The sequence below is a fragment of the Falco cherrug genome, chromosome 3 (genome assembly GCF_023634085.1).
Source record: "Falco cherrug isolate bFalChe1 chromosome 3, bFalChe1.pri, whole genome shotgun sequence".
Taxonomy (NCBI): Eukaryota; Metazoa; Chordata; class Aves; order Falconiformes; family Falconidae; genus Falco; species Falco cherrug.
The window spans coordinates 14,618,319-14,635,296 of record NC_073699.1 but is presented as its reverse complement, the minus strand read 5'-3'; the positions used below and the strand labels follow the sequence as shown (position 1 = coordinate 14,635,296).

Genomic DNA, 16,978 nt, shown 5'->3' with positions numbered 1-16,978 from the left:
GTGCCTGCCTGTGCCGCGTCTCTCCCCGCACCGGCTGCGGCCCCTTGGGATGGGGTCGTGGGCTCGTTGAAGGACTGATCCCCATCGCTCCCTTCTGGAGGGGGCTGAATTGTCAGGCGCCCCCACTGCAGCAGCAAGGCTGTGGCATGTAGATGGCTTTATTGGGACGGCCAGTGCCGCACCAGTCCCCTCTGGGGGGGGGGAGGTTTGCTGCCAGCAGAGGCTCCATGAAGCCCCCGCAATGCAGGGCTCCCCCCACACACACCTCCCTGCCCCATGTCCATCCTCTCTCCTTCCATGGCTGTGGGACGCAGCTTTGCCCTGTGACCATGAACGTCTCCGGGTCCTGCTTGGGCTCCAACTCCAGCTGGGCCATCCCTTGGCGTGAGGAGAGCAGCTCCTGGTGCCGAATGCCTCCGGTGGGTCCCCGTCCCCACGGGGCTGAGCCAGGTGAGGGCTCAGTGGCAGTTTTGGCACCGGGGGTGGCACCTCTGTCCGTTGATGTTGCAGCGACAGCCACCACTGGTGTCCCCGGGACCCTGGTGGGGGACACATGGGTCAGGGGTGGGAGCTCACTGCAGGGCCAGCTCTGCTGTCACTGGAGTGTGGGCCAGGGCCCCGTGGGGTCACTCAGCCCCCACCCCAGCTGTGGGGAGCCAGGGGGGTCCCTCCTGCCCCCCAGGATTGCTCACCCCAGGCCCCCAGCGCGGCCCCTTGGTCACCCAACAGATCTCGGTCTGGCAGACGGTGCAGCGGATCCAGTCGCAGCCGTCCTTCTTCTGGACGATGATGAAGCAGGTGGGGCAATGCATGGCCTCCCCGATCTGCACCAGGGTCTGCAGGGAGGCGGGGGGGAAGAGAGAGAGCCGTCAGGGACACGGGGACACGCTCCAGCCCCCCCCCCTCCCCACTGCCCCCCCCCCCACGGGACTCCCACCTGCAGCATGTCGTTGGTCTGCCGGGCAGCCGAGTCGTTCTGTGCCTGGAGCCGCAGGTCATCCTGGTACTGGCGGCAGTTCTTCCCTTCATGGATGGCCTGGGGGGTGCAGAGACAGCACCGTTCAGCACTGCCGCCCCCCCCCCCCCCAAGCCCCCTCGCGATGCCGAAGGCTGGAGCAGCGCGATGGCGGCTCACCTTGCACAGCAGGCAGTTGAGGGCCTGGCAGACGGGGCAGCGGAACTCGTTCACCGAATCCTCGTAGATGCACCAGCCGCGGCAGTCGGTGGTCTTGCAGTGGAAGCTGTTGGGGCTGCGCCGCTCCGCCAGCATCAGGCCTCTCTCCAGGAACCGCCGGTACTCGTCCGGTGACACCAGCTGCGTGGGCACGGGCAGGGTCAGGATGCGGCCCCAACCTCCCTCCTCCTCCGCTGACCTGGCACGCACTCACCGCCCGGATCTCCCGCTCCTGGAGGTGGCTGCTGCAGGCGTAGGAGTCGTCACGGAAGGGACAGGCCACCTCTGGTTCCTCGCTGTAGTTGATCACCTGGCGCAGGCACTCCCTGCAGGAACAGGCGCCCTGTCACCACCATGATGGGGGTCTTGGGCCAGTCACTGTGATGGAAGGGGGCTAGGGGCTGGTCACAGTGATGGGAGGGGTCTCTGAGCCAGTCAAAGTGATGGCAGGGGTCCCAGGGTCAGTCACAGTGATGGCAGGGGTCTCTGGGCTGGTCACAGTGATGGCAGGGGTCCCAGGGTCAGTCACAGTGATGGCAGGGGCCTCTGGGCTGGTCACCATGATGGCAGGGGTCTCGGGGCCGGTCACTGCCGGTCACCGCAATGACGGGGGCTAGGGGCCGGTCACCACAATGGCAGGGGTCTCTCAGGGCCAGTCACCACGCTGATTGGGGGGGGGGGGGCTTGTAGACACCAGGCGGCTCCATCAGGTGTTACCTGCAGAAGTTGTGCAGGCACTCGCGCAGCAGCACCCCCTCGCCGGGGGGGACCTGCTGGTAGCAGATGCGGCACTCCAGCACCTCCTGGTTGGGCACCAGCACCTCCTCCTCCAGCTGCAGCAGCTGCTGGAAGTTCTTCAGCCGCTCGGCCTCCAGTGCCTGCCGGTGAGGAACAGTCCCGGTCAGCCCCCAGCCCCAGCGCTGCCACCTGCCCCTGCAAGCCCCCCTCCCACCCCAGGGGGTGGCTCCTGAGCCAGAGCCCAGGGTGCCCGACTGGAGGGGACATCTCTGGCTCTGACCCACCGGCGGTGAAGAAGCCTGGTCAGGGAAGCTGGCACGGCTCCACGCCTCCCACAACCCTCATAGCCACCACCCAAGGGACTGGGGACACTTGTCCAAAGTCCTCCACAGCTTCGGGAGCCAGGAGGAACAGCTGTGTTCAGGGTTTGTGTCTGGATTTGCAGGGACACACTCCCCCAAGGAAAGGGAAGCAGAGTGGGGGGCAGCTGCTGGTGGACGTACTGTGGTGAGACCCGGCACCGAGATGTTCCCCGGCATTTCCCTGTCCCCATGCAGCCGAGGGATGCGAGCACCAAGCCCAAGCAGCTGCTGGGGTCCCAGCACTCCCTGAGGGTCAGTGTGGCTGTTTAGGGGGCACTATATTATATTTTAAAGCCTGTGGTTTTCTGTGCATGTTGCGGAGGCCGGTACAAAAGGCAGCGCCCCCGATCACCCACACATGGCCCCTGCTCCCCGGGTGCAGAGTCTGCCAGAGCTCGGGCGCTGGTGACACTTCACACCACACCGGTGCTTCACCATCACCGCAGTCATGAACCCGTTCCCGAGCATCACCCGCGCAGGGCTCCCCACTTTGCCAAGGGGCCCCAGCCCACCCCACACCCCTGCCAACGGCATCCCGCTGGGCCCCAGCGCCATCCTGGCACCGGCCCTGCCCTGGCGAGAGCAGCAGCCGTGAGGGTGCAGCACTGAGGGCCGGCTTTGGCGTGGGCTGCTCAGGATGGCTTGGCTCTGGTGCAACCCTGCAAGGAAGTGCTGGCCAGCTGCTCTTCCATTTCACAGAACCATCATGGTTTGAGTGGGGGGAACCCTCCAAGAGCAGCCATCCAAGACCCCTGCCGTGGGCAGGGACACCTTTCACTATGCCCCATCCAGCCTGGCCCTGAATGTTTCCAGGGATGGGGCATCGATCCCTGCTCCAGGCAGCCTGTGTCGGTGGCTCACTGTGCTCATAGTAACAAATTTCTTCCTTGTGTCCACCCTACATCTCCCCCTTTCAGTTCAAAGCCGCCCCCCAGGTCCTGTCGCCCCAGGCCCTGCTAAAAAGCTCGTCCCCACCTTCCTACAGCCCCTGTAGGCACCGAGTGGCCGCAGCCAGGTCTCCCCGCAGCCTCCTCTGCTCCGGGCTGAGCCCCCCCAGCTCTCGCAGCCTTTCTCCGCAGCAGAGGGCTTCCAGCCCTCGGACCAGCTCCGTGTCCCTCCCCCGGCCCCGCTCCAGCAGGTCCCTGCCTGGCTTGTGCTGGGGACCCCCGAGCTGGGCGCAGTGCTCCCGGGGGTCTCCCCAGAGCGGAGCAGAGGGGCAGAATCCCCTCTGGATACTCCTGCTGGCCATGCCCCTCATTGCCCCGTTTGTCACCTCCCCGGTCCTTCCCCGCAGGGCTGCTCCCCCCGTCCCCCCCAGCCTGTGTTGGTACAGGGGGTACGGCCCGACCCAGGGGCAGGACCTTGCACTTGGCCCTGCTGAGGTTCCTGCTTCTCAAGCTTGTCCACTTCACTGCATGAACACCCCCCACGCCACAGAGCTGCCGGCGGCACAAGAAGACGGCAGAGCCGCGATGGTGGGATAAGGCTTTAATGAGGGAAAGAATCCATCCACGGCCCCATCAGGGCCCAAGGAGCCCGAGCCCAACCGAGGGTCCCACCTTTCTGCCCTGGCCCTGGGAACATGTGGCTCCCCACCAGGACAAGCCTGGCCCTGCGTGGCTGTGGGATGAGATTTCCAGCACAACGTGCAACACGAAACAACCAAATGCGTGGCCACCCAGGGTGCTGGTGGCTGGAGGGACCCATGGCACAGAGCACCCTGGCCGATGACCGCACGCGTTGCTGGGCCCATGTGGACACTGGTCTGGGCAGAGCAGCTCTGCCCGTCCCGGTGCCAGATCTGAGGGGAGCGCAGGGCTTGCGCAGCGTGGCACCGAGCACCCCCAGACCCAGACTTCAGCCAGCAGCCCCCAGCTTATTCCCATGGGTGCCGCAGGGCCAGTGACCTGGCAAGGGCTTGTGCCCGTGAGGGGGGCTGCAGGGCGCAGGGTTGGGCCCTGCCGACGGTGACCCCCTGCCAGCACCCAAAGTTGCTCTGCCATGATGCTGCCCCTCTGCCTACAGAGCAAGGCAGAAACCCCAGGCCCGAGATGCCCTGAGCCTCAGAGACCCCCAGAGATGCCCCAGAGCACAGCCCCCCCGAGCCTAAGACCCCCTGAGCACAGCCCCCACCCCCCCCACCCCCCCCCCCGCCGAGCCTCAGAGACCTCCAGAGCACCACTGGCAACGGTGCCATCCCCTGGCCACACTGGCTCTTCACAAAAGCCCTCACGAACAGGATGGCGGCAGGAAGGTGGCAGCGGGGCCGACCACGTTCAGCTCTCCGCATCCCTACCCCAGAGGGGGCTCAGACCCTTCCCCGTGAGCCTGGCAGGCGCTGGGCAGAGCGGCGGCACGGCCAAGAGCCAGCTGGCAGCAGGGGCTGTGGCCTGGCATGGTGGAGAGGGCTGGGCTGCTGGTAGGAGGAGGCTCCTCTGATGCTGCAGCAGGGGGTCAGGGTGTGCCCCCTCCCCGCTGGCATCACAGGCAGGAGGAGCAGGCACTGGACACAGTTAACCGGGGAGCTGCCGTGCTCACAGGGTCCTGAGGGGCCCAGACCACCATGCTCCCCTGCCAGCCCCCCGCTCCCAGAGCCACCAGAGCGAGCGGCACCATCCCCGCAGCAGCAGCTCGGCGCTGAGCCAGGGCCCCACTGGCTCTTCTCCCTCAGAAAATTCCCGCATCGACTCTAGGGTCTGAGCAAAGGGGTGGCCCGGCGGCAGCCGCTGGGCGCACGTCAGGGCAGGGCTGGTGGGCGCCGGGTCCTGGCAGGCACCGGGCCCTGGCCGGAGGGGCAGGACAGGGTGTCCGGGTGGGCCAGGCTAGCAGAATTCGGAGGACAGGTGGATGATGTCATCCAAGGAACCTGAGCCCAGGACGCAGCGCGCAGCTGAGCCATCCTCTCTCCTTCCCTTTTCCTAGCGAGATCCCAGCACAAAAGAAAAAAGAAAGAAGGTTTGGTCAGTGGCTGAGACAGAGGATCCCCCCGAGCCCTGCAGCGCACCCTGACCTGGGGGCTGGGGCTCCCCCCGCAGCCATACACTGGGGGTGGGAGGTCCTGTCAGAGCCCCCCTGCCATGGTTCTACAAAATGGGAAACAGCTTCCAGCACACAGGAGAAAGCGCAGCATGACGGCTCCTCGGCACGGGGCTGCCACCACCACACACGGCGCAGCTAGGTGAGAGGAGGACCCGCAGGACCGGGGTGCCACATCCTGCCAAGGTTTGCCTGCAGTGTCACAGATCCCTGCCCTGCCACAGACCCTGCCAGCCCTTTGTATGGCCGCAGGCAAACAAGAGCAGCCAGATCCCTGCCGCTGCCGTGGAAATCTCTTCACAGCCAGAAGACGCAGTGCTCACGACGCAGCACCTCGGCCAGTCCCCGAGGTGCACGGGCAGGCAGCAGCTGCCCCTCAGCAGGGTGAGGAAGGGGGCTGCAACAGCCCCCTGTGCTGCCCCTCAGGGTGTCTCCCTCTCCTTCCCAGCCTGTTTCCCAGAGTGCGGCAGGATCCATGTGCCCACCACACCTCCAAACCCTGCCGATGCCCGACCCTCCCTGGGTCTGTCCTTGAGCACAGGGTGCGGGGAGCGCGGCGTCTCCCCGCAGTGGACAGCAAGCCCCCTTACCTGCTGGTACTGTAGGATCCCCTCCTGCTCCTGCTGCATCCTCCAAAGCTCCGTCTCGTCTGGCTTGTAGCTGCCAGGGACCACATAGTCCTCAGGACGGTCTGTGCTGCACATCTCGCAGCCTGGCCGCGTGGGTTTGTTGATGAAGGTGCATTTTGGACACGACCAGCCCACCTGCAGGGACAGGCGAGAGATGTAGAAGCCAGAGAAAATGCTTTGGAGAGAGGGAAAGGGGGAGCCAGGAAGCGGAGGGAGCGCCCATCCTTCGCCAGCACCCCCAGCCTGGGAGAAAGGGAGGACCCTGGGGGCAGAGCAGGGGGGTGACAGGGCAGGGACACACCACAGGCCGTGTACCTGCACTGGGGAGGGCAGGCTCGTGGCAGCAGGCTGGGCACTGAAAAGGTCGTTGATCTGCAGCGTGTCCAAGTGCTGGCTGATCTCACCGATGTCCATCTTCCTGCTGGCCTCGTTCTCCCAGTCTGGGGAGAGACGCCGGGGAAGGGCGACGTTACAACCAGCCCAGGGACCAGCACCAGACCAGGCAGCCAGGCCTGGCCGAAAGCGTGCCGCACTGTGCCAGGGGGGCCCCTTCTCTCCAGGGTAGACCAGCCCCCAAGCAGGGAGCACAGATCCTGGGGACCGGCCCTGCCCCAGCCCATGGGCAGCAGCTGGGCCAGCCCACGGCGCTGAGCCCACTGCCGGTCCCGCAGAGCCCAGCAGCTCACAGCACAGGGCTCCGCTGCCACACGTGGTCTGGCACCCCACGCTGCGGCAAGGCACGGGGACCAGGGCAGGACCTGGGCTGCCCTCCCCACCGGTGGCCATGGGGAGGGCGGAGAGCCAGACCTTTCTTTGGAGATGTGTTGGGCAGGGTGTTGTCGTTTTGCCGTTCCTCAGTGGTGTCAGTCAGTGAGGAGATGGATCTGAGCATGATCCGCGCCTGGTCCTCCTCGTAGCGCTCCTCGGTGAGCTCGGCCATCTTCGCCGAGAGCAGGTAGAGGAACGCAATGTCGCCATCCCTGCGGATGCCGTAGGAGGAGACGGTCCGTTCATCCACACACAGGCACTGCCCGATGATCCAGCGCTGAACCAAGGGGTGGAACCCATAATCGTGGAAGACCTGGGCAGCAGGAGAAGCTTGGAGGTGAACCCACAGCCACAGCTTCCCCACAGCTGCTCACTGCATTTTGGCGGGGGCCGACCCCACGCTGGCACACGTCGGTGGGCCAGGAGAACCAGTGAAAAGCCAGCTCCACAAAGGGAGAAGTGGCTGGGAAAGCCCAGCTCCCATACCGCAGGGAAACGCATTTAAACAGGGGTCTGCAGGGACCACGGGGCTCCCATCTCCCAGCCAGGCCGGGGGGCTCACACCGCTCCATACCTGCTGCTTGAGTGTTCCTATTGTAGTGTGAGCGCGGACCCTGATGATGATGCTTGCAGAAGATGTTGCATCCTCCACGCCGACCTTCATGCTGGAGAAGAGATGGATGCTATGAGAGGAAGGCTGCCAGGATTGTGGGGTCCTGGCATCGCGCTCAGCACCAGCTGCTCATGCTCAGCCTGCTGCTCCAAGCTGCAGAGCCAACGCCGCAGGCGGTGCCCATTGCAAGGGTCCTGTGAGGTCTACCACTGGGTTTCCAACTGTGATCCATAGATTGCATCCCAGGAAACTGGGACAGGCACCCCCCAGCCTTCACCCTGCCTGCCTCTGCCAGCAGCTCCTGGCCCGCACCTGCCGAGGGTTGCATCCTGAACCGCATGGGGAACGTGTTTTTCCCTCATTTTGTTTATCCTCTCTTCCAGCCTATGTATCCTTGCAGCCTCCATGCAGCCTTGGCAATAACTTTCACTGTGTGTTTCCTTTCACTCACTTTAAATCAGGTGCTTCCTAATTTCCTGAGCCTCTTAGTCCCTCTCTCCATGCTGGTCCCTCACAGAACCGTGTCACCCCGCCAGCTGCCTCTCCTTCAGACCCGTCTGAACCTTTTAAGGACCTCTTGCAAAAGGTGTTTCATGCCTCTAAGCACAAAATCTAAGCTGGATTTCCCAAGTATTTCCCAAGAAGCAGGCAGGTAGGGCTGGAAACTCCCATTTGTCCCCTCACCTTTTCCTAACGACTCCTGCAGGGGGTTTTGTGTGGCAAGGTTTTGGTAGTGGGAGGCTACTGTGGGAGGCTGCTGGAAGCTTCCCCCGTGCCCGATGGGCCAACACCAGCCGGCTCACAGACGGACCCACCGCGACGAGCCCGTTATCAGCGACAGCGATAACGTATCTCTGGGGTAACAGAACTAAGAAGGGGCGAAAAACCTGCACAGCAGTGGCCAGAGAGCGGAGTGAGAACACGTGAGAGCAGCAGCCCTGCAGACCCCAGGTCGGGCTCCAGGTTCCGGAGCAGAGATTCCCCAGCAGCCCGTGGGGAGCCCACGCCGAGGCAGGCTGTGCCCCCAGCCCATGGAGCCCACGGGGGAGCAGATCCCCCCCCTGCAGCCCATGGAAGGGACCCATGCCAGAGCAGGTCGTGGAGATGCACAGCCCGTGGGAAGGACTCAGGTTGGAGAAGCTAGTGGAGGACTGTGTCCCATGGGAGGGGGGAGGAGGTGGGAAACTGGGGAGTGAGGTTAAGCCTGGGAAGAAGGGAGGGGTGGGAGGAATGTGTTTTAGGATATAATTTTTATTTCTCACTACCCTGCTTTGATTTGATCTGTAAAAAATTAATTTCCCCAAGTAGAGTCTGTTTTGTCTGTGACGGTAGTTGCTGAGCGATCTCCCTGTCCTCATCTCAACCCACGAGCCTTTCGTTTTCTTTTCTCTCTCCCGTCCAGCTGAGGAGGGGAGTGATGGGGCAGCTTCGGTGGGTGCCTGGTGCCCAGTCAGGGTCACCCGATGCCCAGCCAGGGTCACCCCACCACAACTCCAAACACTGCAGGTCTTGCTGGCCCTGCCTGAAATGTGTGCACTTGTTTCCAGGTCTGCCGCATGGCCGCTTGCTGCTGTGGGCCCACCAGCACCCTTCCTGTTTGCCCCACTTCGCATTTATCAGCGTTGAGTTCCAGTGCTTAGAGCCATGAGTCCAGCCTAAGACCAGACCTCATGGCTTATTGCCATTTCCAGGTTATTTGTGTCTCCCTGGAACAGCCCTGTCTCTGCAGACGCCTCCGCTCTCCATTCCGACCCTGTCTCCCACCCACCATCTGGTTATCCATGCAAAGGACGCTCCCTCCTGCTCCGTGGCATGTTGCTTTCCTTCTTGAAGGCTTCTAAGGAAGCTTGTTGGAAGTGTTTTGGTGTTCCTGGCACAGCACACCGGCCGGGCTGCCCTGTGGCTCGCCGACTCCCTGCAGGGCCATGAGCCACAACTCTCCCCACAATTACTGATGTTTACCCGGAATCTGCTCAGCCTGGCCCTGCCCACCACTGTGGGGGTGCAAAATTGGTGTTTTAACATTCCTGGAGGCCTTTTACAAACCTGCGTGGCATGTGGCAGCACCCTTTGGAGCCAGTCCCTGGGCAGAGAGTGGCAGGGACCGAAGGAGGCTGCTGGTGGGGGGTCCTCAGGCCCCCCAGACAGGGGGAAAGCTGTCCCAGCAGCTGGTGACAGTCCCTTCGCACTGCAGAGCGGCACAGCTGCGTTCGAGTTGAGCCTGAAGACCCCAAGGGATCAGGTCCCTGTCGCTCAGATGGGCTCACCCTCTGGATTCCTGGCTTTTCTGGTAGCATCCAACATCCTGTCCCTGCATCCCCCGCCCCTCCTTCCTCCTGGGAGCTAGGGAAGAAGTACAAATCCCGGGATACCACATTTTCCAGGAAAGCTGTGGCTTCCCCAGCATCAGCTGCATGTTTCCCTCTCCTGCCAGGACCGATCCCAACTGAGGGCAGAGGAATTCATGGAGCAGCTCTGCTCCAGCAGCTGCAGGAGGCTGGTCTGGCTCTGCCAGCCCCTGACAGACACACAGGCACCCTGGACCATCACTGCTATACGCAAAAACACATGAAAAAAGACAGACCCAAGGGCTACACAGCGCAGGGCAAGCGACCCAAATGTCCAGCAGAAGGGCAGAGCTGCAGGGGACAGGTGCTGGCTGGGCAGGCAGGACAGCCCCAGGCTCGCAGCACAGCAGGCAGCTGCCTGCAGGGAAGCATGGAGCCCTGGCACAGGGCCCACGGCTCCACCCGGGGCAGGGATGCAGAGGAACACGAGGCGTGCTCATGTTGGCTCCGAGAACGTGATAGCCGGAGGTGCTCACCTGATATGATCCGTGGGGTAGTTGGTCTCCTTCCAGAGGATACTGAGCGTGGCTTGCTGGCGAGCCAGGGCCACGGCACACTGCGAGGCCGCCTCCTCATCTCCGTACTCGATTGCCTGGGCGAGGTTCAGTGCCAGGTCCTCTGCAGCAGTGGGGAGAGGGAGAATCGTAAAGCAGTAGCCAGTCTGTAAACACCCTCCCCAGGGCACGGCACAACCACTGCCACCCACATCACCAGCAAAGCCAGCGCCCAGAAGGACCCGAGACTGTGTGTGCCACAGCTTCACATCTATAATCAGCAATTCTGGTTCAGTTCAGCGTGGAAACAGCGCAGAATGGCAGCAGGAGCTCTGTACAAGGCTCCTTGGAAACACGCTTGCTGCACAGCCAGCGAGCAGCTGAGGCAGGAGGAGCAGCTGTGGCGCCGCAGCCATGCAGTTGAGAGCACTGAGGGAAATTTTTGGGGCCACCAGGAACTTACTTCTGTCCCTTCCTGCACAGCTTGGCTGACCCAAACGCCCACAGCCACCTCCCGGGACACACAGCCCCCAGCCCACCCTTGGCACGTGCTTCTGTCCTGCTGGAGCAGTGTAGCCAGGTGGCCAAGAAGCCATCCTGGCTTGCATCAGAAATACTGTGGCCAGCAGGACCAGGCAGCGATTGTCCCCTTATAGTTGGTGCTGGTGGGGCCGCACCTCGAATCCTGGGTTCAGTCTTGGGCCCCTGACTGCAAGACAGACACTGGGGGGGCTGGAGCGTGTCCAGAGACGGGCAACGGAGCTGAGGAAGGGCTGGAGCGCAGGTCTGATGAAGGGCAGCTGGGGGAGCTGGGGGTGCTCAGCCTGGAGAAAAGGAGGCTCGGGGGGGGCACCTGATCGCTCCCTACAACTACCTGACAGGGGGCTGTAGCAAGGTGGGATCGGTCTCTTCTCCCAAGGAAGAAGTGATAGGATGAAGGAAAATGGCCTCAAGTTGCACCAGGGGAGGTTTAGATTGGATGTTAGGAAAAATTTCTTCACTGAAAGGGTTGTCAAGCACTGGAGCAGAGTGCCCAGGGAGATGGTGGAGCCACCATCCCTGGAGGTGTTTAAAAAACATGCAGATGTGGTGCTTGGAGACATGGTTTAGCAGTGGGCTTGGCAGTGCTGAGTTAGTGGTTGGACTTGATATTCTTAAATCTTTTCCAACCTAAATGATATAACGATAAAAAAGCTTGTCAGCCACAGGCAGGGGAGCAGCTGTACCTGGGTCTGAGCCTGACTCCTGTGGAGAGTTGGTAACTCCTGATATACCAAAAGAGCCAAGAAACCTTACCCCATCATGTACCTTTCTTGGAAAGCTCCGAACAAAAAGCATCATCTGGATCCTGACTCGCAGAGGCACCGCTTGCAGACATGGACAGAAATGAGGCATAAGACTCCAGCGTGCTCTCCAAGGCTGAGGGGAACCAGGAATATATCAGAGCAGGGCAGCACCAGCCCTCCGAGCAGCAACTGCCACCAACTGCCCTCCCCAAGGGGCTCCACACTCTCACCACAGGGGGCAGATGCACCAGGAAGCCCTGGGCTACATAAGGTTGCTCGACATGAAGGTAACAGGGACCTTAATCCACATCCCAAGGGCCGAGAGCACTTGGAGAGCAGCACCAACAGCCCACCGTCTCTGCAAAGCCTTTGGCCGCTGCTCCCCTGAGCTTCCAGGATCACTGGGGTACGGGCAGCGAAGATGTACCATGCTCCTCTGGCTGCCCAGGCCCTCCTGGTGTTGCTTTTCCTTCGATCACACAACCTGGGACAGTCATCCCTGTTCCCACGTCACTGCCTGCATCACCTCCTTTCTCCTGGGGCTCCCTCAGATGCTCCAACACATGCAGGAACACTCTGAACGTTCCTCTCCCCATGTGCAGGAGTTAATGCCCCAGAGATGGAGTGGGCTGAGATGCTGCCCCGGCACCGGGGGAGCTGGGAGCAGCTGGTATCGCACACCTGAATTATTTTGCAGCATGACCAGTCCCAGCCTTGCCTCCTAGTTGGGTACCTTGGCTGTCAGGGCTGAGAAAAGCCTGGCAGAACCCTCCTGGCAGCAGGCAGATGCCCTGGGTCCCTGCCAGCCCTCAGGCAGCCGCCTGCCTGCACTGACCTTTCTGCACCTCCCGCAGAGAGCTGCTCACGATCGTCCACCACTTCTGTGCCTCCCGCTCCTCCTCGAAGTTAAAAACCATGGGCTCATCCAAGGAGGTGAGCAGCGCCAGCTCATGGCAAGTGGGGCTCTTCACCCTGTACGAGATATCCTTCAGGTCGAACTCGGCGATGTTCTGGGGGAAGCAGGACGAAAGGGTCACACCACAATGGAGCCAGGATGAGGACACACCGCATGCAGACGGTACACCGGGCAAGGGGGCAACCCCCCCAGCACGGCATCCAAGCCAGGACCTGGGGACACAAGCTGCCCCTCTCCTCACCTCCACCATGGTCTCCTCCCAGGAGATAAGCATGAACAGGCACACACACCAAGCCAAGCGCAACTCTCCATCCCCGGGTGCCAAACCACACACCCAGCGCCACAAACCCAGCCTGAAACACCGACCCTCCGTGCCCAGGGCTGCCGCCAAGCCCCACCGCTGCTCAACAGCCACCCTGCAGCCTGCAGTCTCACACCCTCCACCCTGGCCAGAGGCCACCACAGAACACCGAGGGCTGCCACCTGTGTGTATCCATTGACCTGGCACTTGCTGGGTCATCCCCGGTCACCCTGCACAAGCAGGGCCATCTCTGCCGGCTGCCCACACCCCTCGCCTCTTCCCTTCTCCCAGAACCACAGCGCAGGAGACATCCAAGACGAGTCGGGCTGCCATGACACCAGTTCTCGGAGGAAGCCGGTTCCTCCCTGCTTTAACGAGCCTTGGGAAAACCCTTCCCCACACACACGCACCTCAGGGCTCAGCTTTCCCTGTCCCCCCAGCAGACAGATGGGCTCCGCCAGCTCTCCGCTGACCAGGACCAGCCTCCGCAAGGGAGACCCGGCTATCCTCGGGGTGCCCCAGACCCGCTTCTCCCGCAGCTGACACCGGTCTCGGCTTCACATCAGAGCTTTCAATTCCGCTTCTGGTAAAATGGCAGCTCGGGAGGAGCCGGGGCACGGGGACGGGCCCTGCAGAGCCACCCAGGAAACAGGCAAGCACTGCCTGCCCCTACGGAGATGGGGGGCTGGAAGGAAGTTTGAGAGAAACTGCTCGTTTCCTTCATTCGATTTTAAACTTCTACCCTAGGACACAGCCTTGTGAGGGCCACCTCCCAAACCAGAAGTCCCTGACACGTGGCCGTGTCAGCTGTGGCCTTGCATCCCCCCCCTGCTGCTTCCAGCTCCAAGCCGTTAGGAAAACACTCAGGAAAAGAAGATTTCGATTCACTGGGTGTCTGGAGCTGCCAGCTCCTGCAGTTGTGCCAAGGGGCACCCAGGGGAGCAGCCACCATCCCCAGCGAGTACCAGGGAAGGCATGGGAGGTGGTGGGAGCAGGTAGGTGGGCTGCAGAGCCCCAGGCGACAGGCACATCTGGGAGCCGCTGAGCCATCAGCCCAGTGCTCAGGTGGGAATTTTTGGCTGTTTAACCTCTCCTGAGGATGAGGAGCCTCTTGCCTCCAGCCTCTGCAGCTGTACCAGTTGGAAGTACAACCGACCTACAACTTCATCCCCCTTCTTCTCCCTCCCAGCTCACAGCCCTCCGAGGGCTGAGTGCTCCCTGGAGCCGGCAGAGGCTCCTCTGGCTGCCCCGAGAGCCGACTCCCTTCCCGCAGGCACAGCCTGGGCTCCTTCCCTGTGGGAGCTGCCTGCCAGCCAGATCCCGGGCAGGGATCCCGTGCCGGAGCCCTTCCGTAACGCCAGGTCAGGGTGGGCGGGCAGCCAGCCCCATTAATCCCACGGTGGCAAACTGAGGCCAAGAGGACGCGCGGCACTGCCGGGTTTGACACCAGCAGCCAGGCGGCACTCAGGCTGCCGTGGGGCTGAGCAGCTGCCCCGACACCATTTGCCACCCAGGGCCGGCCCAGCGCTGCCCTCCACGCCTGAGCCAGGATGAGAACGGGGCCAGCACGCTTCTCCCAAGGGCAAATGGGCCAGACGCTGTGCTCCGGTGAGGAGGACGGCTCAGCTGCCATGTGTCACCACTCCCCGCAGCGCTTTGACCTTGAGAGGGGAGAAGGAGAGTGGGGATCCTGCCAGGGACTCTGTGTTTCCCTTTCAGGCCGCCTCTTGGCTCAGGCCATCGCCCGCCTCCTGGGCTGAACCATGGCCTGGCAGGCATGTGCCGCAGCCCCGCCACGCTCCGGCAGAAACTGAAACCCAGGTTCAAGCTAACTGCAGGAGCGATGGCGGCGACGACGGAGCAGCCAGCGTGGGTCAGGGTGGCAGGAAGCATAACTGGACAGGGAGCGACAGCACCGTTGCCTCCACCCCTGGTTCCAGAGCACCTCCCCGGCACTGGGAGTGGTGACACAGAGCGGGAAGACTTCCAGTGTGGCACAAAGCAGGACCCGGAGCACACAGGGAGAGGAAAGGCACTGAATGCAAGGCAGCAGGCACCAGGGGCTCAGTGGAACGGCCCAGCCTTAGTGTGTCAGGCAGGAGAAAAGGTCTCAGCCCACATGTGGCGGCCCCTGGAGCTGAGCTTATCGGGGATAGATCAGCCAGGAGTGGGTCTGCTCCTGAGGCAGGGGCCTGGGCAGGCTGGAAGGGTGCGTCTGTGGGAGCCTCGTGAGGCTCAACAGGGCCAAGTGCAAGGTCCTGCGCTGGGTCGGGGCCGTACCCCCTGTACCAACACAGGCTGGGGGGGACAGGGGGAGCAGCCCTGTGGAGAAGGACCGGGGAGGTGACAAACGGGGCACGAGCCGGCAACGTGCGCTCACAGCCCAGAAACCCAACCGGCTCCTGGGCTGCACCCCGAGCGGCGTGGCTGGCAGGGCGAGGGAGGGGATTCTGCCCCTCTGCTCCGCTCTGGGGAGACCCCCCGGAGCACTGCGCCCAGCTCGGGGGTCCCCAGCACAAGCCAGGCAGGGACCTGCTGGAGCGGGGCCGGGGGAGGGACACGGAGCTGGTCCGAGGGCTGGAAGCCCTCTGCTGCGGAGAAAGGCTGCGAGAGCTGGGGGGGCTCAGCCCGGAGCAGAGGAGGCTGCGGGGAGACCTGGCTGCGGCCACTCGGTGCCTACAGGGGCTGTAGGAAGGTGGGGATGGGCTTTTTAGCAGGGCCTGGGGCGACAGGACCTGGGGGGCGGCTTTGAACTGAAAGGGGGAGATGTAGGGTGGACACAAGGAAGAAATTTGTTACGCTGAGGGCAGCGAGGTGCTGGCACAGGCTGCCCAGAGCAGCTGTGGGTGCCCCATCCCTGGGAGCTCAAGGCCAGGCTGGACGGGGCTGGGAGCAGCCTGGTCTGCTGGGAGGTGTCCCTGTCCCTACCCATAGCAGGGGGCCAGACCAGCTACTCTTGGAAGGTGGGTGTGAGTCCCCTACACCCCTGGCAAACCACCCCACCACTGGATGACACAGAAGTGGTGCAGCAGCAGGATGAAGGAGGCGAGGGCAGCAGGGGGACACGGCGCAGACACCCCGTGCGAGGCTTCAGAGCCCCCGTCTCCCACAAGCAATCCCCTTCGCCTCCCCAGCGCTCCTGCCCCCCCCCCCCCCCAGCTCCAGCGCCCAGCCTGGACGGAGGCTGGGGGGAAGCAGAGCAGCGGCGGCAGCCGGCAGCCCTTTGGCACAGCACAGAGGATCTCTGCCAAAAACCTGGGGGGCCTGGAGCCCCGCGGAGATGCCCAGAAACCAGCTCCCTGCCCCCCTCCCCCTGAAGCCCCCTGCCAGTGCAGGCAGGAGCAGGTGGGGGGGGAGGGGGCAGCAGCTCAGCTCCTTCCCGAAGCCCCTCCAGCTGTGGGCATGGGGGGGTGGACACGGAGAGGTGGTGTGGACATCGGGAGGGGGGGGTGTCGGACATGGAGGGGTTCTGGCGGCTGGTGGGAACGCGGGCAGCCCCGGGCAGGGATCGACAGAGGGACATGGAGGGGGCACAGCCCTGGGAACACCGCCCCCCGCCACCGGATCCCCCCCCCGGGCGTCGGGCCCGATCCGCCAGGCCCGGGTAGGGGAGCCCCGGATGTCCCCGCACTGGAGGGCTGCCCACCGGGAAAGCAGTCGGACACCGGGGGCGGGACGACCCCCCAGTCCCCACCCCCACCCCATCGTGGGGGCCCCCGGTCTCACCGCGCCGCCGCCCGCCTCCAGGTGCCGCAAGCCCAGGCGGAAGCGGCGCTGCCCGCCGGCCGCCGGTTCGACGCTGAGCTGCAGGCGGAGCGTGGCGGCGGCGGGCAGCGACAGGAGGCGGGGGGGCTGCGCCAGCCCCGCCCGCACCGCCATCAGCACGGTGGGCGGCGGCGGCGGCGCCGGGGCCGCGGCCGGGGCCGGGGCGGGGGCACCGGGCAGAGCCATCACCGCCACCGCCGCCTCCCTCCACTTCCGCCAGGAATCGGGGCGGGGGAAGCGCCACCCCTAGCAGTGTCCGACTGTTCCGGGAGCGGACGGTCCGGTCGGGCAGGAAACGCGCCGCCGTGGCCACGCGTTCCGGGAGCGGACGGTCCGATCCCCGCCCCACCCCGCCCCCGCAGGCGCAGCGTCCCCCCGGGCCAGCTGGGGGCGCCAGGCGCGACCCTACCGTGATTGACAGCCGCTCCCCCCGTCTTTGTCCGCGGCAGCCAATCAGAACTCCGAGCGCTCCTGCCGGCGGGAGGGGTCTCGCTCCTGTTCCCGCGGAGGGCGGGCGCGCTGTGCTGAGCGACATCAGCCTCAGCCAA

The 16,978-nt window shown here is 63.9% G+C and overlaps 1 protein-coding gene across 4 annotated transcripts; it reads right to left on the bottom strand.

Annotated features, from left to right (window-relative positions):
* Positions 1 to 140: 140 nt before the first annotated feature.
* On the bottom strand, positions 141 to 16,965 carry SHARPIN (SHANK associated RH domain interactor). Of its 4 annotated transcripts, none has more exons than XM_055703910.1 (14): positions 16,840 to 16,965; positions 12,284 to 12,458; positions 11,471 to 11,581; positions 10,145 to 10,286; positions 7,282 to 7,372; positions 6,747 to 7,020; positions 6,255 to 6,379; positions 5,901 to 6,074; positions 1,892 to 2,052; positions 1,389 to 1,500; positions 1,136 to 1,315; positions 938 to 1,036; positions 693 to 836; positions 141 to 539 (listed from the first exon to the last, which is right to left on the bottom strand). In XM_055703910.1, the coding sequence occupies exons 1-14, from the start codon at positions 16,963 to 16,965 to the stop codon at positions 459 to 461; spliced, it is 1,995 nt and encodes a 664-aa protein (XP_055559885.1). In that variant the 3' UTR covers positions 141 to 458. The 4 variants fall into 4 exon arrangements, with proteins under 4 accessions (XP_055559885.1, XP_055559884.1, XP_055559886.1 ...); XM_055703909.1 differs by lacking the exon at positions 16,840 to 16,965 and adding an exon at positions 16,392 to 16,772; XM_055703911.1 differs by lacking the exon at positions 16,840 to 16,965 and adding an exon at positions 13,076 to 16,364.
* Between the last annotated feature and the right edge of the window lie 13 nt (positions 16,966 to 16,978).